The following is a 20564-nucleotide window of genomic DNA, read 5'->3' as shown; positions in this document are numbered from 1 at the left end:
CAAAACATCAAGTTAAACAGTGAATAAATGTCATGATAATAATAATATAATGAACACTGAAATGAAACTCACATTTTCCAATGACAAACATTTAAGAATCATCACATTGAAACTTCCACGAGAAGTTTGGGATAATTAAACCCCACCCACAGCCAATCAAGATTACAATATTCTCCCCTGCAGTTCACAAAGTGAAGGCGCTACAGAAAGACACTTAATTACACCTTATTTTGCTGCTTTACAGGTGAGATTGCAGGACCACTACTTTCACTCTGCCGTTCCCTAACTGAACTGATTTAATATCACTGAATAAACCACGCCTCCTCAATTCAATTTTAAAGACCAACATTATAGCTGTACAACCCTTATAATAATAGGAACATGAACTGAACATGGCCTTTTTACACAGACTAAGATTTCTCTGGATTCCCTGAATCTTTTCACAATATTATGTATGATAGTTGGTGAAAGACCTAAATTCTTTGTAATTTTGAACTGAGAAATGTGATTTTTGATTTGTTTGACACTTCTCTCATGAAATTTGGCACAAACTGATGAGCCATGATCCAGCTTTGCTTGAAAAGACTGAAATGCTCCTTTTATACACAAAAATGATACTCTCACCTATTACCAGTTCACCTGCTTAATGTGTGTCAAAACAGTTTAATTTGGATATTCTATAACATTTTCACTTTTATTTTGCCTCTGTCCAAACTTTTTTGGAGTACGTTGCAGCCATCAAAAATCTAAATTTGTTTATATTTACAAAATACATTTAAGTTGGACAGTTAAGTAATTAAGTAAATGTTAAAGAGAATTAACAAATCACAGATTCTACATTTTATTGCATTTTACAAAACGTCCCAACCTTTCTGGAGTTGGGATTGTAATATAAGTATTACTTTTGAGATTCCAGAAATCATTTGTAGCATTTAAAGCTATTCATAGTTGTTTTTTCCCCAAAAAATAATATATATTTTTTCCCCAATGTTTATTTATACCTTGGATATAGAATTTTAATATCAGTCATTTAACTGTTATTGGCCATAGCAAGAAATGAAATATCAATATCAGGTAAAACGTTAATATTTTGCAGTATAGGCAAAAAGAGGTGACATGATCTCATAGCTTTATTTTTTTCTTTCTAAATGTTTTATAGCAGTGCATCAGCGATGGATATCTGTCATTGTTAGCCCATATATATCATGTTGAAGAGGAACTTGAATTATATCAAAGACAGCTTTGGATCAATTCAGTCATGTAGTGTGGAGAGTTTGTGCTGTGCACTCTGTGTGGTTTTAAATGCCTAAAAATAGGTCTTTTTATTGTGTGAGTGGCCAGAGCAAGCTCTCTCATCCTCTGTGATCTTTGCCAGGGGTCGTGTAATGCTCCTTAATGTGCTCGTAAATCATGGCTGGTCAGGCCATGCACACAAGAATGTAAAGAATCCAACACAGCCTCCATCTATCTCTCTCTCTTCTTCTCTCTTCAAGTTAGTCCAGTAAATCTTTTTCTCTTGAACACACAAAGAGGAATTTCTCTGCAGCTGATTTTCTGCAAATTAATTACATTCTGAGCTCAATGATGGATTTAGGAATGTAGTGGACTCGTTGTGCTGTTCTCTTTACCGTGAACTAAAGCTCATACAGTGCTTTGTTTGAATTAGATCTGGATCCTTCTTAGTTTACAGGCTAATTTCCCATCTGGGGCTGCATCACGCAAGCACTGCAAGACGTCTATTATAAAATGTTATTCAGTGGTCAATCTAATAACAAGTGCGTGAACCTCTCATGCCCCTTTGAACTTCAATTACTGAATTTCTCTCGTTACAATAATTTAGTCATTGTTCATAATTCATATGACTTAATCTTGATAAGCTGGTTCATGCAACACCGCATCCAACATAGACATTGAGGGGGACAATGTATATATAGAGAAATGCAGAGAATAATATTTTGTTTGATTTTATTTTATTTTTGGGGAGTATGTATGTATATAAGTATGTGTATATTTCTATATGATACATAATAAAAAAAATGCAATATATTTATTATATTGCATTTTACAATTACACACACACACACACACACATATATATATATGTATATATATACAGTACAGGTCAAAAGTTTGGAAACATTACTATTTTTAATGTTTTTGAAAGAAGTCTCTTCTGCTCATCAAGCCTGCATTTATTTGATCAAAAATACAGAAAAAACAGTAATATTGTGAAATATTATTACAACTTAAAATAATAGTTTTCTATTTGAATATACTTTTAAAAAAAAAACTGTTTATTCCTGTGATGCAAAGCTGAATTTTCAGCATCATTACTCCAGCCTTCAGTGTCACATGTAACATCCAGTCTATCACATGATTATTTAGAAATCATTCTAATATTCTGATTTATTATGAGTGTTGGAAACAGTTCTGCTGTCTAATATATTTGATGAATAAAAGGTTAAAAAGAACTTCATTTATTCAAAATAAAAAAAAATTATAATAATATATATTCTAATAATATATTTTCTTTACTATCACTTTTTATCAATTTAACACATCCTTGCTGAATAAAAGTATTGATTTTATTTTAAAAAAAAGAAAGAAAAAAAAATTACTGACCCCAAATTACTGACCAGTAGTGTATATTGTTATTACAAAATATTTATATTTTAAAAACATAGCTTCTTTTTTTATTTTTTTATTTTTTACTTTTTATTCATCAAAGTATCCTAAAAAAAGTATCACATGTTCTGAAAAAATATTAAGCAGCAGAACTGTTTCCAACTTTGATAATTTTTCTTTTTATTAGAATGATTTCTAAAGGATCATGTGATAATGATCCTAAAAAATTCAGCTTTGCATCACAGAAATAAATGATAATTTAAAGTATAATAAATTTAAAAACAATTATTTTAAATTGTAATAATATATCACAATATGACATTTTTTTCTGTATTTTTGATCAAATAAATGCAGGCTTGATGAGCAGAAGAAACTTCTTTCAAAAACATTAAAAATAGTAATGTTTCCAAATTTTTGACCTGTACTGTATACACACACGCACACACACATATATAATGTTATTATATATTTATAGTTTTAAAGCATATATATTTAAATATATTATATATTTATATATTATATTAAATATATTTAAAAATATTAAATATAAACATTTTTACATTTTTATAAAATATATATTTTTAAAATATTATTTATTAAGTTTTTATTTGTATACATGCAATACATGTACTAGACATAAAATCATTTACTGAGAGCATTTAAACTGATATTCTCTGCTTGTTTAGAAGTTTTACATTATGTGTAACTAAGCCGGTATACTAGATCCAGTTTAAATACAGCAAAGCACTCAGCATTCCATTTAGTTGCACTAAAGGGGCCACCGGGAGGCCAACTCCTATTTTGCATATGGAACACTGCCACATGGTGATGAATGGTAAGTTCAGCAGTACAGCACAGACGGTGTTCCATTCTCTCACGGCCACTAGTATATGTTCGTGTACTTATCTGTGAATTACAGTATCAGATTATTTATTTAGCGCTGTGATTTAGCCTCAACGATTCATTACAGAATCATTTGTTCCTGTAATCAGAATGAATGGAATGAAAGGCTTTTTCCATCCTCTTGATTACAGATGCTGCATTCTATAAATCTAATCTATAAACGGAAACAAGGTTGAGAATATAGTTAAACCTATGATTAATTGTGCAGTGCTGCTGATAGTTCTGAAATTAGTTAAACCAGTGGTTTCAAACCCTCTAGGAACAGAACCACTCAATGCTACAAAGTTAGGCTACTAATTGTATTGGGTCTAGATTGATTTATACAGAATGACTGAGATTGGCCAAACTGAAATTGCTCAATTAGTTCAAATTTCAGCTGAAGTTAATATTTTTGAAAAGGTAGATTTTGCTGTTCCGTGCTTAGCTTATAAAATGACACACGGCGACGTCCTAATTAAACATAATTAATCAAAATGAGTTATCGCCCACCCTGCCATGGCCGGTGCCCACAAGCCTTGGCTTCTTCACTGCTAACGTTGCTGTAGTCCAGTTTTGCTCAAATGTAATAATAGACTCGGAAAAGGAGAAAACCAGATCTGTTTTCTTCAAATCTGTGTTTCAGCTCCCGTACTGGAGAAGAGCATGTTGGAAGGTTGGAAGAGAAGCCCACTGCCTGTCGTTAGGCCCAGCGGGTTGAGTGGTTGTGAAGCTGCTCGAAAGAGAGAGAGAGAGAGAGAGAGAGAGAGAGAGAGAGAGAGCGCCTTGTCTAAATGATTAATGTTGCGAGGTTGGGAGGCGGAGGCGGAGGAAGGCATATATGTAACGTTATGTTTTAAGAATACAAAGTACAGTATTGCCTAATTCAAAAAGTATCAAAGTAAAATCCACAGAAGTATTTTAAAGCTAAATTAAGATTCACTCTCAGTTGTTTTCAGCTGTTTTTTAATACCAAACTAACAAAGAAGAGCTGCAAAACAAGAATGACAACATTGTCATTTACATGCAATACAGTCACCTTTATTAACTATCCAGAGAAATTTAATTTGAATGAAGCAACCACTTTGCAGTTTCAAAATGCATGCTTTTAATCAGATAGGACCAAATTACAATAAAAGTGGCCAGATCTAGAAATATAAACATATTTTACATTGCAGCTCCGTCTTGTTTACACTTTAGTCTAAATGAATAGGTAAAACCAAATCAAAACATTAACAAAGCAAGAATTCTGACATTGACTTAGCATTGTGACAGTGAATTAATCCTGTTTTGTTGCTTTATTCATTTGTCAGTCAAAACACCATAAATTCAGTATACTTTCAGTATCAACAGGAAAACAAAACTTTGTGTAAAGTCAAACTCAGAGTAGAGCATTGTCAGTAAGATAGCAAGTCTTTGGAATTCAACATGGTTTGAATATTTGAACATTTCTGGCCATTATAATCAAAAACATTCCAAGTTAAAAGTGTGAGCACATGCCATGGGAAAAATAACATATCATTCTGAGAGCAATACAAAAATGTTGTGCACTTACAAAAGTTGAGGGGATGTTAATGACCATTCAAAGTCTTGAATGCCCTTTTTAAATTGTATTTTCTGTGCCCAAGAGATAAACTTGTACAAGTGAGCCTGGATCTGTGTGCAATAAATCTACAAAGATATTACAACAGTGGTTTATGCACAGTGGAGACTAACTCTGATTTACCATGTACTAGCTGATAACATGTAATCTGGTTCAGAGCAAACTTAGCTTTTGAAGTTACATTTTCATATAAATCGTTATCTAAGAGGAATAAATCTTCAATTTCCTTAAATATAAATCATGTCAAAGAGAGTTATAATGGGTGGAAAAACTGGTCAGTGACAGAACATGTACATATTTTGTGGAGAATTTGTATTTCAGTTATCCAAGACATTTCAGTCATTGATGTGAATCATGCCTTAGTGATATTTTAGGGCTGACAGCTGTATTCTGAAAGCAGAAGATCCTGGCTGTTGGACTTCCTGTTTCACCATTGGCTCTGCGCACAGTTTATACCAGACATTGATGTTCTCTCATAGTGGCACTGGAATTTTAATGGCACTGGGGAATCCGTTGTACTGCCACTAATCACAAAGGGCATGGTTACCTGTTTCCAGGTAGGAGTAAGAAGACTTTGACGTTGACTTTTCTTTTCTTACACTTCATACGATGGTTTTGCAACCGAATTTTGATATGGCGGTCAGTGAGCTTCAGCAGCGCAGCCATTTCAAGTCTCCGGTTGAGGCACAGGTAAGCGCTGAAGTGAAACTCCTTCTCCAGCTCGAGCAGCTGGGAGGAGGTGAACGCTGCATGTGCCCGTTTACTGTTAGAACAGCTGCTGCTATTCTGTACTTCACCACTGCTGTACCTGGAATCACCTGGAAAACATTCAGATATACAGAAATGTTAAAGTACACCAGGTCTAAGATCTGTCAAACATAGGCCGATGCTCAGGTTTAGAGTATTAACTATGTTGCACAGCATAATGTCAGAGTTAATCTCTTTGATGCCTATGCCTATGTAGCTGCAAGTTTAAACCCCCAGTGATAAATCAGTGTATTGAGAATCCAGCGCACTGTCTTTGGCCAGACCACTGTTGGTAGACTAATCACTAAATTAATTATCCATTTCATATGATTTCTTCTGTGGTTAGATTCCTAATGATTTGTGTGGGGATTTTTATTTTCATCCATTGTCCTCCTTATCAACAGAAGTTCTTATATTGTCCTTTCTGCACATATAAGCTGACAATCATATTTGCTCTATCATCTTATTAATTGTTATATATGTATAGAGAATATATTCTCTAGTGTGAATATATGAATTTGTCTTATATGTGTGACCCAGAAAATCATAGCCTCAGACAATATAAAAATTTCACGGTAGACTTTTTCTTTTATTATTCTGCTCCTTAGTAAAAGTTTAAATTTAATCAAGTTCACAGAACGACTGGCTGTCTCTAGAAAATATTACTTTTCTTAGAAGTTCTCTTCTTTTTTCCTTGTATGCAGCTAATGCATTTTTAACTTGAAAAGGACATATTTTCACACAGTAGAAGTACTGTTAGATAGCATAACAAAATCCCTATACTTAATATATATGTTGTAATTGTGTTTTTGTCAATGAGCATAAAAACATATTTGCCCCATCTTGTGTTTACTATAGCCATGTGTCCACATTAACCTTGATGGACTGGACTGATAAAAATATTTGAAATAATTACCGAACACAATGAAACTTTAGTTTTAGAATTCTTACATGAATTTTGTGGAAATGAACAGACTGAAATGTTGCCTGTAATTAGGGGTTCATTTTCTATGTAAGAAGAAAGGAAAACACTAATAATTGATTAATAACTGTAGTTCACAATGATGTCTGTCATTGACATTAGTGTCTAAAAGTGACAAATCACATTAACATAAAACTAAATATGACACAGCTGTTATTCATTAACTACTAAATCTTAAGTGGGTAGGCCTGTTTCTAAGCAATACAACTCAATATATCTCATTTACTCCAAAAACGAGTTCTCTCACCTGATTCCATGACGTTAATGGAGCTGAAGTTTATAGGTGTATGTGTCTCTCTCATCCAAGGGTGCTTCTTGGCTGAAAAGCAGGAAGTTGACAGCTTGCTCCCTTCGTCTCTTTCCGTTGCATTCGCCCGGTCCAAGGAGTTTGTCGTTTCATTCGTGGACTGCTTGACACCAGCAGAGAATGAATAGGGATGTTGAGAGAGTTTTTGAAAGTTCCACATATGGCCTTCATAATGTTTTGATGAATTTTCTTCAGCATGTTGTCTCCACAAAGAACTGCTCTCCTGCAGAGCACAAGGGGAGAAATGTTGCTCCATAGAACAAACATGAGATTTATTGCAACATGTCTTGTTCAAGTAAGCACTGTTAATATGAAATTCGTGAAACGAATTCTTCTGCATCTCTTACCGCCCTGATCACTCCGTTTGTATAATCGATCACAAAAGGAGTAGGAAAGACATAAAAGTACACTCACTGCCGTCTTTAATTGTTTTCCAACAAGGGTAAACAATGTAGTCACGTGATGGCCTCCTCCAATAGTCTCGCGCTCTCGCTGTTTGAGTTGTAAAGTGCTCGAAAGCAACCAAACGAGGATTCATTTTTCCTCCACATTCTTCGACTATTTTGCAATTTCGAATGATTATTCTGTGGACAGACGAAAAGCCATGAACAGGGCTCATACATTACACTGTTACCGTGCTTACAGAGATGAGAGAGCGTAATTTGGGAGGTGGGAGGGTGAAAGAGACCCATTTGGACAGAGAAAAGACTTGCAAGAGAAAAGACTTTCATTTGTGTTGGGATAGTGTATTGCTTAGTGTTGACTTAGTTTATTTGATAATGCTTTTATTTTTGTGTTTTTGTTTTATTGTTTGGCTTTTCAGTCCTCTTGCGGTAGGTATTAAAAAATAATCGACTTTTTTGTCTTGTGATTGAATAATTCTTCATGTGAGGCTTTACATTTGTGACAACAGCTCCATACTTGTATTGATTTTTTTAAAATAAATATTTAAAGAAAATCTTCTTAATCTTTCGTTAACAGCCATGTAGAACTATTTCAGTACATTGTCTTTATCGTCATGTTCTGTAAAAAGGATAACAAACAACGTTTCTGCGTGGTGAAAGAAATTGCCGCACACTTTAAATTGATCTTTGTCCAATACTACTGGTGTTTCTAAACAATTTCCGTGTCCGACCCTGTCAGATTTTGCTACCTCCCATTAAAACAGTGGACAGTACAATTCGACAACGAAAAATGCTACTGTAGAGTTATGGTTAATTAACGTCTACACCTACCACAACCCTAAACCTACCTTTACAGTAATGCAAATACAGTAATTATGTGTTATATTCGCGGTTGTAGCTGTATTCCTTCTAGCTACAACCGCGAATATAACACATAATTACTACACCTATCCCAACCCTAAACCTACCCTTACAGTAAAGCAGATACATTAAATGTTATTCAGCATGAGAAAATGGACGTAATAGTGATGTGCGCATGCGCTGTATACGAAATAGGATAAAATGTCAGGACACCAGGGCTGAGTTTCCCAAAAGCTTCGTAAGCCTAAAAGTTCGTAAAAAAGATCGTACGACTGATCTTAATATTAGGTCTGTTTCCCAAAAGCATCGTAACTTAAGTCGCACTTGAAAATCATCATAGATCTACGAGTGCTCTGGAGTAATCGTAAAGCCCTAAGTACATCGTAAGAAGACAGATTTATTCGGTCACCTGCAGGACAATCGGCAGATTACACCTTTAATTTGATTCAAGTGCAATGTCATTATAATATAAGGATTTGATTGTGCTTTATTGCACACTTTATGACTCGTGTTCTTTATTTTTTTTTTCAATTAATTTATAAATGAAATAATTAAAAGGGGCAGAAAAAATTGAAATAAACATCTAAATTAAATGACCGAAAAAACGAATAAAAGAAGTAATGTAGGAAATGCTTCAAAGACTGGGGGAAAAATATGTCAATGACTTGCTGAAGTGCACGAAAACCAGCTATGTATTAGACCCGGAAAAAATGTCTCTCTCTCTCTCTCTCTCTCTCTCTCTCTCTCTCTCTCTATACTGTATATAAAGTACATTATATATTATTATGTAAAGCAAAATATTATACACTATAATATAATACAATATTGTATTGAATTATAGTTATTATATCCAAGTTGTCTGTCTGGAACGCAGCATTAGGTTAACGTCAATAAACGATCGTGTACTACAAATACGAGGCATTATATAAGGTGACATTTCAGCACCTGACAAACGGATAGCGACTCCTAAGTAGCATTTAAAGCACAGCTGTGCGATTGCTTTACGTGCATTGTTGGGAAATGCACGTGAAACAATAACGAACGATCGTATTATTATTCGTAGAAAACGCTCTTAAGCGCTAAGATCAATCGGGAAACCCGGCCCAGGGCTGCGTTTCCCAAAAGCTTCGTAAGGCCAAGAAGTTCGTAAAAACGATCGTACGACTGATCTTTATATTACGGTCTGTTTTCCTAAAGCATCGTAACTTAAGTAGTACTTGAAAATCATCGTAGATCTACGAGTGCTCTGGAGTAATCGTAAAGCCCTATTCATGCGGTCACCTGTAGGACAATCGGCAGATTACACCTTTAAGTTTATTCAAGTGCAATGTGATTTATTACACACTTTATTGCTTGATCTTTGTTATTGTTTTTTTTTTTTTTTTCAAAATGAATATATAAATTTTCTAATTAAAAAGGGCAGAAAAAATAGAAATACACATCTAAATTAAATGACTGAAAAATAAATAAAAAAAAAACGAATAAAAGAAATAATGTAGGAAATATGCTTCAAAGACTTGGTCTAAATTAAATGACGTTTGGGGTCTGTCAATGACTTGCTGACGTGCACGAAAACCAGCAATGTAGTGGACCCGGAAATAACGTCTCTATATTATATACTGTAGTACTATAATATATGTATATATTTATATAAGTATATTATTATGTAAATTATAATATAATAATATTGTATTATAATAATTTTGTATTATAGGTATTATTTCCGAGCTGTCTAGAACGCAGCATTAGGTTTACATTTCAATAAACGAGCGTGTAGTAGGCTACTACAATTACTAACTATTCTATAAGGTGATATTTCAGCACTTGGCAAACGGATAGGGACTCCTAAGTAGCACTTAAAGCACAGCTGTGCGATTGTGTTAAGTGCATTTTTGGGAAACGCACGTGAAACAATAACGAACGATCTTAAAATGACTCGTAGAAAACGCTCTTCAGCGCTAAGATCAATCGTTATCGGGAAACCCGGCCCTGTGCGTTTTGAGATTTCTGATCATTTTTACCTGGCGAAAAAAACATCAAGATAATCATTGCGTGTGGTCAAACAAAGGGATTTTGACGGTCAGTGCTGTATACTGACAATGCATGTCAAAAATAATCTTAGTTAAATGATAATTTCGTTTTCCAGTTTACTGACAATGTAAGAAAATGGTCGCTGAGATGGCATTTCCTTGTCAAAGGTAATCAAATAAATATGTTGAAGTTCATCGTCTGTAGTAAGAATCGCATTGTCGTCTATTTAAAACAACATCCTGATAAATAGGGAAAAGAGTAGGAACAGCTAGGATTTGGCGCAAGCACGACATTTTAGGGCAATGGTGAAGTCTTAAGAAACGTGTTGGAGTCGGGTAATTTGTTGTTTTTAAAGTATCCTAGTTTTAAATAATTACAAATTGATCTCAAAACCTTTCTACTCGGAATAGAATTAGCCTTTGTCCTCTGACGTCATAAAGCTAAGTTGGTAGAGGAAAGAGGGTCAATGCTACAGAACACACAGTAGAATTCATTTTTTTGCCAGTTGCTAATTAAAACGACGTCTTGCCGATAACATAATACATAAACCAGTCACGCTTAAATAAGTTAGTATCCCCAGTCTGAAATGAACATAAAAGACACCACCCCTTCCTTTACATAAGCTGTGGACAGCAGTTGTCTCGCACTAGTGATTAATTGTGCACAAGGACTGAAAACCAAGGACTAGTCCCTTTTCATTTACTCTCCACAATGTCTTGTTTGAGTATTTACTCAGACACTCAGTACTATCAATAACATGTCTAACGTACTTTCGAAGACAAAGACTGATAGTCTCAACGATTCACTCTCTCTCTCTCTCTCTTGCAGGATTTTTTTTTTTTTTTTTTTTTTGTGAATGTTAATAATAATACACAGCTCTCAATAAGTTTCTGAGACGACAAAGGGCCTGCCAATTTGGCCAGGTAGGCTATGTTTTTGAAAATTGGTCATCTCAGTCCTCGCACGTATTAAGATAACTTTGGACTGTATTAAAACAATGACGGTTTGCAGTTTGAAAACCTTGCATTTCATTTCGAATGGTTTAACTAGTCAAATCATAACCATTCATATACTGTTTATTAAAGATGAATATCAAGGAGCCATGGGGCTATGCTCTTCGGTTGTAAGGCTAAAATCAATCTTTTTCCAAAAAAGATTTTGAGTTATTTTGAGTTCAGTGAATTGCTGTCACGAGCCTTGTCAAATAGAAGCATTCACTATGCATATTACAAGTCCGGCTTCTGCCGATCTGCAGCGCTATTAACATGAAAGATTACAGCGCCCGAGTGTGTAAGGAACCCAAGTGTACTCATTCCATATCCACATATGAATTAGATATTCAATAAATGTTATTTAAACTATTTCGAAGCATTTTATTACTATTAATATTTTTGGAAGTGGTGGTGGAAGCTATTTTATTTTATGGCCCCCCTTGCACTTCAAACTCGTCCCTTATTGTTTGAAAATCGCCTGTGATCTTGGGAATTTTCTAATTAAAGTAAGTTTGTTCCCTTGTCTCATGCCGCTGGGTCCATTCACTAAATCTGAAAAGGAATCTTTGATGTAGTGGCTCAGCAAGACCATAACTCAGCGCCTCCGCCGGTACACTACAATTCTCAGTGAACTCTGTTTGAACCACGTTGCTGGCAATAAATCATTTTTCTTTCTCTCACAAAAGCGCGCCGGTCGCTCTGGGTGTCAACCTTTTTATAATTCCTCCCTACCTTCTGCGCTCTTGTGGTTGCTGACACAAACAGCTGCATAAAACATCGATAATAACATCGCTTTAACCATTTCATGCAAAAACAGGCTCTCTAAAGAGAATAAAAACTGCAATGAGGCAAGTGTTGGAAATAATAAACAAATTAATGGAAGGCACAAAGGACCGGTGCATACAGCTGTCTGTTGCTTTCTCTACCGCTCCAACGCTTGAAGACATAATCTAAAATTTTGGAGAAATTTTTTTTTAAAACTTTGAGTGATAAAAGACTTTTAACAAATATCGATACGGTGTGAATAGTTCTCTCTCTCTCTCTCTCTCTCTCTCTCTCTCTCTCTCTCTCTCTCTCTCTCTCTCTCTCATATTTTCTTTCGTATGAACTGAAGGATATGTCCATATCCAAATCTACAAGACATTTTGGATTTCATAAAATCATAATCTTTTCATCTCAACGGATTAATTTCTTTAATAAACATTAGTAATAGCCTAATGGTGTTTTTAGGCATAGGACAGATAAGAGAGTAAATCCAGGAAAGGATTTAATGAACAGAGGATGTTGTTGATATAACGATGCATACAAATGGGTCTGTCTCTGAGGAGCAAAGACTAGATTATTATCTTCGCAGCCCTAGCTGCGTTGCTATAAACAATCTGAACTTAAATAAAACGACTGAAATTTAGAGAGATCTCTCAAAAAATTCCTAAAACTTAGAAATGATTTCGACTTAGTGTCGACTGTATATTGTTTACATTGTTTTAATTTAAGGTGCAACAGTGTCATGAAACCATGAATCCAGTCCACTATTTAACATAATATTAGGAAACCTGAAATATGAATACAATTCACACGTGGTACAATTTCTATAAAGTTGTCTTGTTGGCAGTGGTTTCAGGTTAACTTCATAACTTCCTCGCACCTGTGCCACATTAAGTATACTTATGTATTCTGTACATTCAAGAGAGATTAAAACTCTAAAACAAAATTATACTACCTGCTACTAAGAATTTCTAGAGGCCCTGTTTGCATTTATGTTGAAATGCGTAGTTTCATATTTTATTTCTAAAGTTTCCATTTTTAACTACGAATGATTGTCTAAAAGTGATTGGACTTTTCTCTTTGTTCCTCCTAAGATAACCCGATCTCATGAGCTGAAGTTGACCAATTTTGAAAGGATAGTTTCATGTTTTATTTCTAACGTTTTTTTCTTAACATGAGTGATTGTTTAAAAGTCATTGGACTACTCTCAGGCTAATGTGGTCCGATTTGGCAAGGATTTAATAGTCAGTGTGTCTTTATTTACTTAAAAATTTCAATAGGATTTAGCATACTAGAAGTCTTCCAATCTTCCAACACGCATATTTGCATATATTGAACGTTTGTACAGAAGACGTTAATCTACGAATGCTATTTCTCTTCAGAAAAGATGACATTAATCATTGCGGCGCAGCAGCGCGTCTAGTGACCTCCTCATGACCGAATATGTTTAGACACATTGCAGACACCCCGGAGGACTGGACAAAAGCCTCAATACACAATTGTACATCTATACCGTGACACTGGGAACTTCTCAGTTGCAGCAAGGGAGTCTTTCTTTTAGGCTACAAGGGTATGTCAACCAGTTTGACATGAGTGAAAATAACGCACTGAATTTAGTGAACTTTATTTATTGTTTGTTTGTTTGTTTGTTAACTTGTGCAACTGGTGAGCTTTGAAAAAGGGTTTGCTTTGGATACGTGCCATGGAACCTGTAATGATGTCTGTGACTATAAATGAGGAAAGTCTCTGACGTGTGTCCTTTAGCTCTTACATTAATTTCTCTATATCATATGGCATTTACAAACTTACTTGAGATATAAGTATGTAAGACTGAGATAGAAAAAGAGAGATAAACAGATGTAGAGAAACGGAGATGCATCCATATGGCGACCATTCTCAGTTTTGCATTCTTAACAAACTGTCCCTGTGCCATTCTTCATTGTAATGAGACTTTATAGACAGAGACTGGGTTAGAGACTACAGGTTAATTCGATAAAACAGGTTACGCATTGTAGCTTCAATCTGTAACTCGGTAAAATCATGAACTTTTAGAGGTAATGGATGTTCTATTCAGAAAGCGACTCTCTTAGGTTGTTGCCTGGCAACTTGAACCGATCACAAGATCACTCATCTCTTTCATCAGACACTTATCTATCTTGCCTTCAGTAATCCATCAATAAATAAATATACAGTATATATATATATATATATATATATATATATATATATATATATATATATATATATATATATATATATATATATATATATATTGTTCACAAAAAAAAAATTGTCACACATTATTGAAAATAATCTAAATTCTCAATAAAAATTACTCCCGTTTTTTTTTTTTTTTTTTTTTTATACCGTCAAGCAACGACTCTTTTCAAACCAGCAAACAGGTTGTTCTTTGTTAGATCCACAGATGAACTGATGGCCAAAACTTTCACCAGTAGCTTCAGTAGGCCTCTAGGCTAATTTATCTCCACAGCAGACATAGTGCAAAACTGAATATTTGCGGTTAAAAAAAAATGTAAGCGGGTTTTCACTTACCGCTTTAGGTGGTGTTTATTTGGTAACACGGTCTTCTGTGTTATTTATTTATTTATTTATTTATTTATTTATTTAATTAGTCTTTGCAGGTCGCATAAATAAGCATAAATGTATAGGCTACTGATACTGAAGTCACATAGTGAACTCCTAAACAATCACGTAAGTTTATCAAGTTTAGCTGTAATTTTGCGCTTGTCCTGCAGGTGACTTTTAATGACTTTTCACGATGGAAGTGCTCTAATTTTTCCAGAACACTGGTCGGTCTGCGACGATTTACATGCTACTGTTTACAGTGTTTTGGGGAAATAGCCCATAATTCTAAGATGATTCGTAAAATCGTTTTACGATGTATTTAGGCGTAGGGTTTCTGCTTTTACACTTAATCAGAAGTTGAGACGTGTTCTCAGCACATGGTCACACAAACTTTATGGGCTTGCTAATGTATTTCTGTATCCAAGCAATGTATCCACTATGCTTTGCGTGTGACTGGATTATGAGTGTTGTTTAATGGGTTTTTGAGAGAAATTATTTTTTTGAGTGCACAATTCTTGATGTTGTAGCTGCCCAGGCAAATTTATTTTCCTTATTAATATAAATAATAACCTATACTTAAGTGACTGAGCTTTTTCTACCTTTTGATGGTGTTTTTTTTTTTTTACTTACAAATATTTTGTTCCATCATTTATTATTATTAGAGTTTCTGGCATGTATTTGTTTTTAAATCAATTTTGCTATTCTCTATTGTGTGTCCTCTCTCTCGGTCTGCTTTAGTTTGGGTGGCCATTAAGCGTTGCATTTGGGGTCATATTGAGTGTAAAGGTTAAGGGGCAAGACATCAGAACAAAGATTATGATTGAGCGCAATGCAGACACTGTTCTTCGCTCATGCTCTGCGTTTAGCATAAAATGTGAAAAAACAAACACAAAAAGTGGAAAAGTCAAAGGCATGGTTAGAGTCTAAAATGGAATACTTATCTCTGGAACAAAAACTGTATTTATGTATTTCATGTGTCGAACGGATATTCAGTGTTAGAACTGCTTCATTTCTGGAAAATAACATGGTGACCCCCGATTCAACTCTGAGCCTTTCTGCATCGTTCTCCACAGCTCAGTTTACACAGAGGACCTAGTAACAATGCTAAGAACCTACACCTTTGATCACTAACTTAATTGTTTTGAGAAGACGCTTATCTTACAAAAAGAGCTGATCAAAAAAATGCATTTTAGAATAAAAAGGCAAAATAACAATGCCTTCAGTACTTCACAGAACAACGTGGTCCCATCTTATAATGGCAATTTCTTTTTGTTCATTTATTGAGGTTTTTTTTTTCAATTATGAAAGATGTATAGCCTATTAAAACGTGGCTGGTCATAGTTCAGTATGATATAATAAGAAATGTTGTACAAGAAATGCACTATGATTATGGATATTAGAATAGGTAAACGAAAGGGCAAGTCAAAAGATTTGTTCAAATATAAAAAGTGGTAAGCTGTAAAAACTTAGTCCAATTCAAACAGATGACTTGTTACTAGTTTTTAACTTCTTCATTGACAGAAACAATCAGCTGTTCTCATAATAATTAAATGTATTGTGGAGTAATTAACATGGTGGGACTTGTATGCGTTGTGAGGAGATGGAGAGTTGTTTCTGGGTCGGTTGCTCGAAAACAGATCTTAAGTGCTGTGTAAGTGCTAGGCTAGTCTACTTTAAAATTAAAGTATGTTCCCCGAAAGCCTCGTTACCTGAGTACCACGTAAATACGTACGTAGATTAATGAGAACTTAAAACCACTAGTCGGACAGTAGCATAGAGCTAATAAAAAACACTGACACAATATACAATATACTGTGCAACTGCAAACACTTCAAAAGTCAATATGAACCAATAATGAAAGCATTAACAATTGTAACTGTATTCAGAAAAAAATGTTCCTTTGTATTGGCTAATGCCTTATAATTTAAGTCTACGGACGACACATTACAACATTAGATAATGAATGTATATGGAGATTATATTTCTTAAATAGTGAATTTGCGACCACACCTATGTTTAACAATAAATGAATGCATTTGTGTTAAGCGCTTGGTGCGTGTCTGCAGACGATGATCTTCTTGCTCTTCCTGCTTGTCTCTTCCTCCTCTTCTTCCTACAAGGGCAGGTTCAAAAGCCTAAGCACAACAGTTTTTGTGCAGCGTGGCACTCACTACTTGTACTGCAGGGCAAACCCTCAATCATCTTTTTGATTTATGGACGCATAAAAAGAAACGTACACCTCGGTGCACGGGGCCGTGGCCGTAATTGTAGCCCTGCACTGTCCTTCTATGATTTTTATGACTAACAAGTATAGTGTTATAGGTTAACCACAGCCAGATAGCATCTGGTATAATGCTGGCATTAATTGAATTATATTATAAATATAATTACTGAAATATTTACTGAAGTCTTATATTTATACATGTATAATATAATCTTAGCTATATTTCTATCTATCTATCTATCTATCTATCTATCTATCTATCTATCTATCTATCTATCTATCTATCTATATAGAATTATGTAAATACATATATGGCTAACATATGTACAAATAATTATCACTCTAAAGGAATATAAATATGAAAATAAATAATTTATATATTGGCATTAAATTCATATTTATTTCTTACAGCAAATGAACTGTAGACATTTTCACTTTTGTAGTTGGCCTTTTGTAAGGTTATATTGTAAGGTTTTAATTTAAAAGTTGTATTTACACTTTATTTTATAACAAACGACCTATGCTGGTTTTGGAAACGGTACACTGCCATCATTAAATAATATACGACACAAGCGAAGACGATCTTTAGAGGGTGATTTGTAACTGTATTGGAAAACAGGGCCTAGTGCAACTTGGGATCAATTATGAGGTATTGGAGAAAGCCTATACTGTATTTGCAACTATCGGTTCATTTCTTAAATAGCGTCGTCAAATATAGTGGGAAAATCTAATAAAACAATGTTCTAATAACTTAAAATATTTAGAAAAGTTAGGATATTTGGAATTATTTGTACTTGTCACCTAATTAGACTACATCTTATTTATCAGCAAAATAAAATAATATTATAAGCATTGCAGCACAGAGAACTAAAGTAATGTGTCTGAAGATATAATTTTCATCAAATACTAAAACGATTTACCTAAAGGTTGAAATTAAATAAAGTTTTAATGTAACATTTTTGATATTAGCCACATATATAGTGTCTTCTGAGAGTAGCCTATGTTCTAAGGAGCCAACACTCCTTGGAAAAAAAGGTTTATTGAAGTAAAAAATAATATTTAATACGACAGAATCAACATAAATTCGGATACACCCATAATAGTTATTTTTTAAATAAATATTTATACATGTAAAAATGAAACTTGTATGAAAGTTTATTGGCTGGCAAGCAGCCACAAAACTCCTGCGATGACTTCATACATATATCTCCTGTCTCCTAAACAATACAGTTTGTTTAGTTTATGAATGCAAATATTAGTTTAGTACAATATAAGTCAAACATGATTTATTTATAGCCTTTTTTTATATAAAGTTTTTTCGTAACAGAAAAGCTGCGTTACATCTGCCGTGGAATGTCAGAAATATATTAAAACAATGTCAGTCATTCAGCATTATAGCAGCGCTCCCCATGAGAAAAGGATTCTCAAAAATCTCACTGCTGTTCGTTTCACGAAAACAAGATTTCATGTGTTTTTAAAAGCTGCCATACCTGTTTGACTGACACAAAACCTGCAATTAAATATTTAATAGTCAGAACAAAAATCTGTTTGTACACATGGATAGGCTATACATATATTTCGGCCACTTTTGTTAGATATTTTGTTTTATAACACTATGCCTATTTTGTCTTAATTGTAAATAATAATAATAATAAAAAAAAGTTTTCAATTTTTTTTTAATTATTCCATTTAGATGATGGTAGAAACATTGATTAGAGACTAACAGCTCGAAAATGGATGCCCCTTAAGAAAAAGTTACAAGGTCGCACGCTACAGAAGAGCCTCGTCCCAGAGTTCACCGATCTCGTAGGTCATACGATGCAAAGCAACAAAAGAGAAACACATTCAGATGTCCTTCTTCTACTGCCACATGAATATAAGCAAAAACCCACAATGAAAGCAAGAGCACCGGTGGAACCCCAGGAAGCCTGTGAGGGTGCACACAGAAGGTACACGTTGAGAGAGCCAGTGGGGTCAAGGGGTGGGAGAGGTCGCCCGACCCGGCTGAAACGAAACTAATGGGACAGAAAATGTGTCCCCAAATTGAACTCGACTTTTCTTAGTTGCCACAAACTTCAATAAAGTACCTTTTCAGCCTCGCGACATGGAGGCGACAGCATCTCGAAAGAGACTGCCGGGATGCTACGATTTAGGCGTTCACATTCATTTCTCTCTGCTGTTCGGTCAATGGTCCCTGAATGCAGTTCTGCACCTACTCTTTTCAAGTGCCTATCCAAAGTCATGGCCAGGCTGAGACGATGGCCAGTACCTTTCTTCTCATTTACGTTTGGACAAACTATCCGCTGAAACATATTTTGCAGTGACGCTTTTGTGCACTATTAAGTGCCTGTACAACTTTATACATTAGAAGTACAATTGACTATTGCTGCCGGACTTGATTGATGGTCTAAAATGACTCACTCCTTTGTGCTTCTCAGCCCCCCACTTAGCAAGCCGTTGTGTAATCTTCATTCAAGTCAGGCCGATTTACAATTAATCAAACACATTCCTTATTTTCTGTACATGTTTTTCTTTTCTTGAGAACTGATATCAATAGAGACGCTAAGTGTTTTTATATTTAAATTTTAATATATTCTTGTGCATTTAGAAAAATACAAAAACGTCACAATGAAATTTGAACTAATTTGCATATGGGAGCGTTCTGAGCAGCATTGAAGCAAGGCCACAGCGTGCAGATTTTGGTCCTGTGTCTAGCTCCTAGTCTCTGCTTTGGCTATGACGTTGCTTAGAACAGGTTCTAGCGCCACTTTTTAAAAAATAACAATATGGTACACATAGAGGAGTGGCCTGAATCAGAACTTTCAAAAACTGAGGTAGTAGGATTAAGAAAAAAGGAGAAAAAATTATATATATATAATATATCGGACTGACCGATTTCACAGCCTTTTTCTCTTTACACACTTATCCCATAACACGTATTTTTGCAATCGTATTTAGTAATGGTTATTTTGTAATAAATCTTGTCATAGGCTATTATATTTCAACCGAATATATCAAGATAAATTAGCATTAATTTAAATACCAACGAATTTCAAATGATTTTTTAAATTTAAACTCAACAAAACTAAGAACATTTAATAAATATTTCATTAAGTCCATAAAATGTTAGACATATTTTCATGTTCTAAATATCTTCCAATTTTTTTTACTGTTTAGTTTATCCAAATAAAACGAATTGCTTTCATTTGTATCTCTACTTGATAAGGTTCGAAATCAATAGTGGAAAAGTAGAAGCAATGCAGGACATATTTGAATACTGGAATTAATTTTAGAGACATTTCAGCCATGTTGAAAACAGTAATGAATTACAAGCCATCCTGTGGAGTGAAAAGCGATAAGGTCCCTACTTAAAATGCCCGAATTATGTCCCACGTTAAAAGAATACGTGAGAAAGTGATGGGTACACAGCCCATGCTAACCCATACACAACCTGACCGCTCAAATATGAGAGACTGTATTTTGGATATTAGAGGTAGTATGGCAGAAATAAAATGGCTTATTAATTTTCTGCAAGAACGAATGCTGCAACCCCACTCG

At 34.5% G+C, this 20564-nt stretch overlaps 2 protein-coding genes across 2 annotated transcripts in view; both read right to left on the bottom strand.

Annotated features, from left to right (window-relative positions):
• Positions 1-4520: 4520 nt before the first annotated feature.
• On the bottom strand, positions 4521-7551 carry hoxc3a (homeobox C3a). Its single transcript, XM_042713571.1, is given in 4 exon segments — positions 4521-5648; positions 5650-5701; positions 5703-5925; positions 7084-7551. Coding segments are annotated over 4 exon segments (789 nt in total). The 5' UTR covers positions 7484-7551; the 3' UTR covers positions 4521-5534.
• Positions 7552-14560: 7009 nt separating this feature from the next.
• Positions 14561-20564, bottom strand: part of hoxc4a (homeobox C4a) — a 9589-nt gene continuing 3585 nt past the window's right edge. Inside the window, exon 2 of the mRNA XM_019126130.2 lies at positions 14561-20564. This exon is cut by the window's right edge and continues 1247 nt beyond it. The gene's annotated coding sequence lies outside the window, so the exon portion shown is untranslated.

This window comes from Cyprinus carpio, chromosome A23 (assembly GCF_018340385.1).
Source record: "Cyprinus carpio isolate SPL01 chromosome A23, ASM1834038v1, whole genome shotgun sequence".
NCBI classification, from domain to species: Eukaryota; Metazoa; Chordata; class Actinopteri; order Cypriniformes; family Cyprinidae; genus Cyprinus; species Cyprinus carpio.
This window is presented reverse-complemented; position numbering and strand designations above follow the sequence as displayed.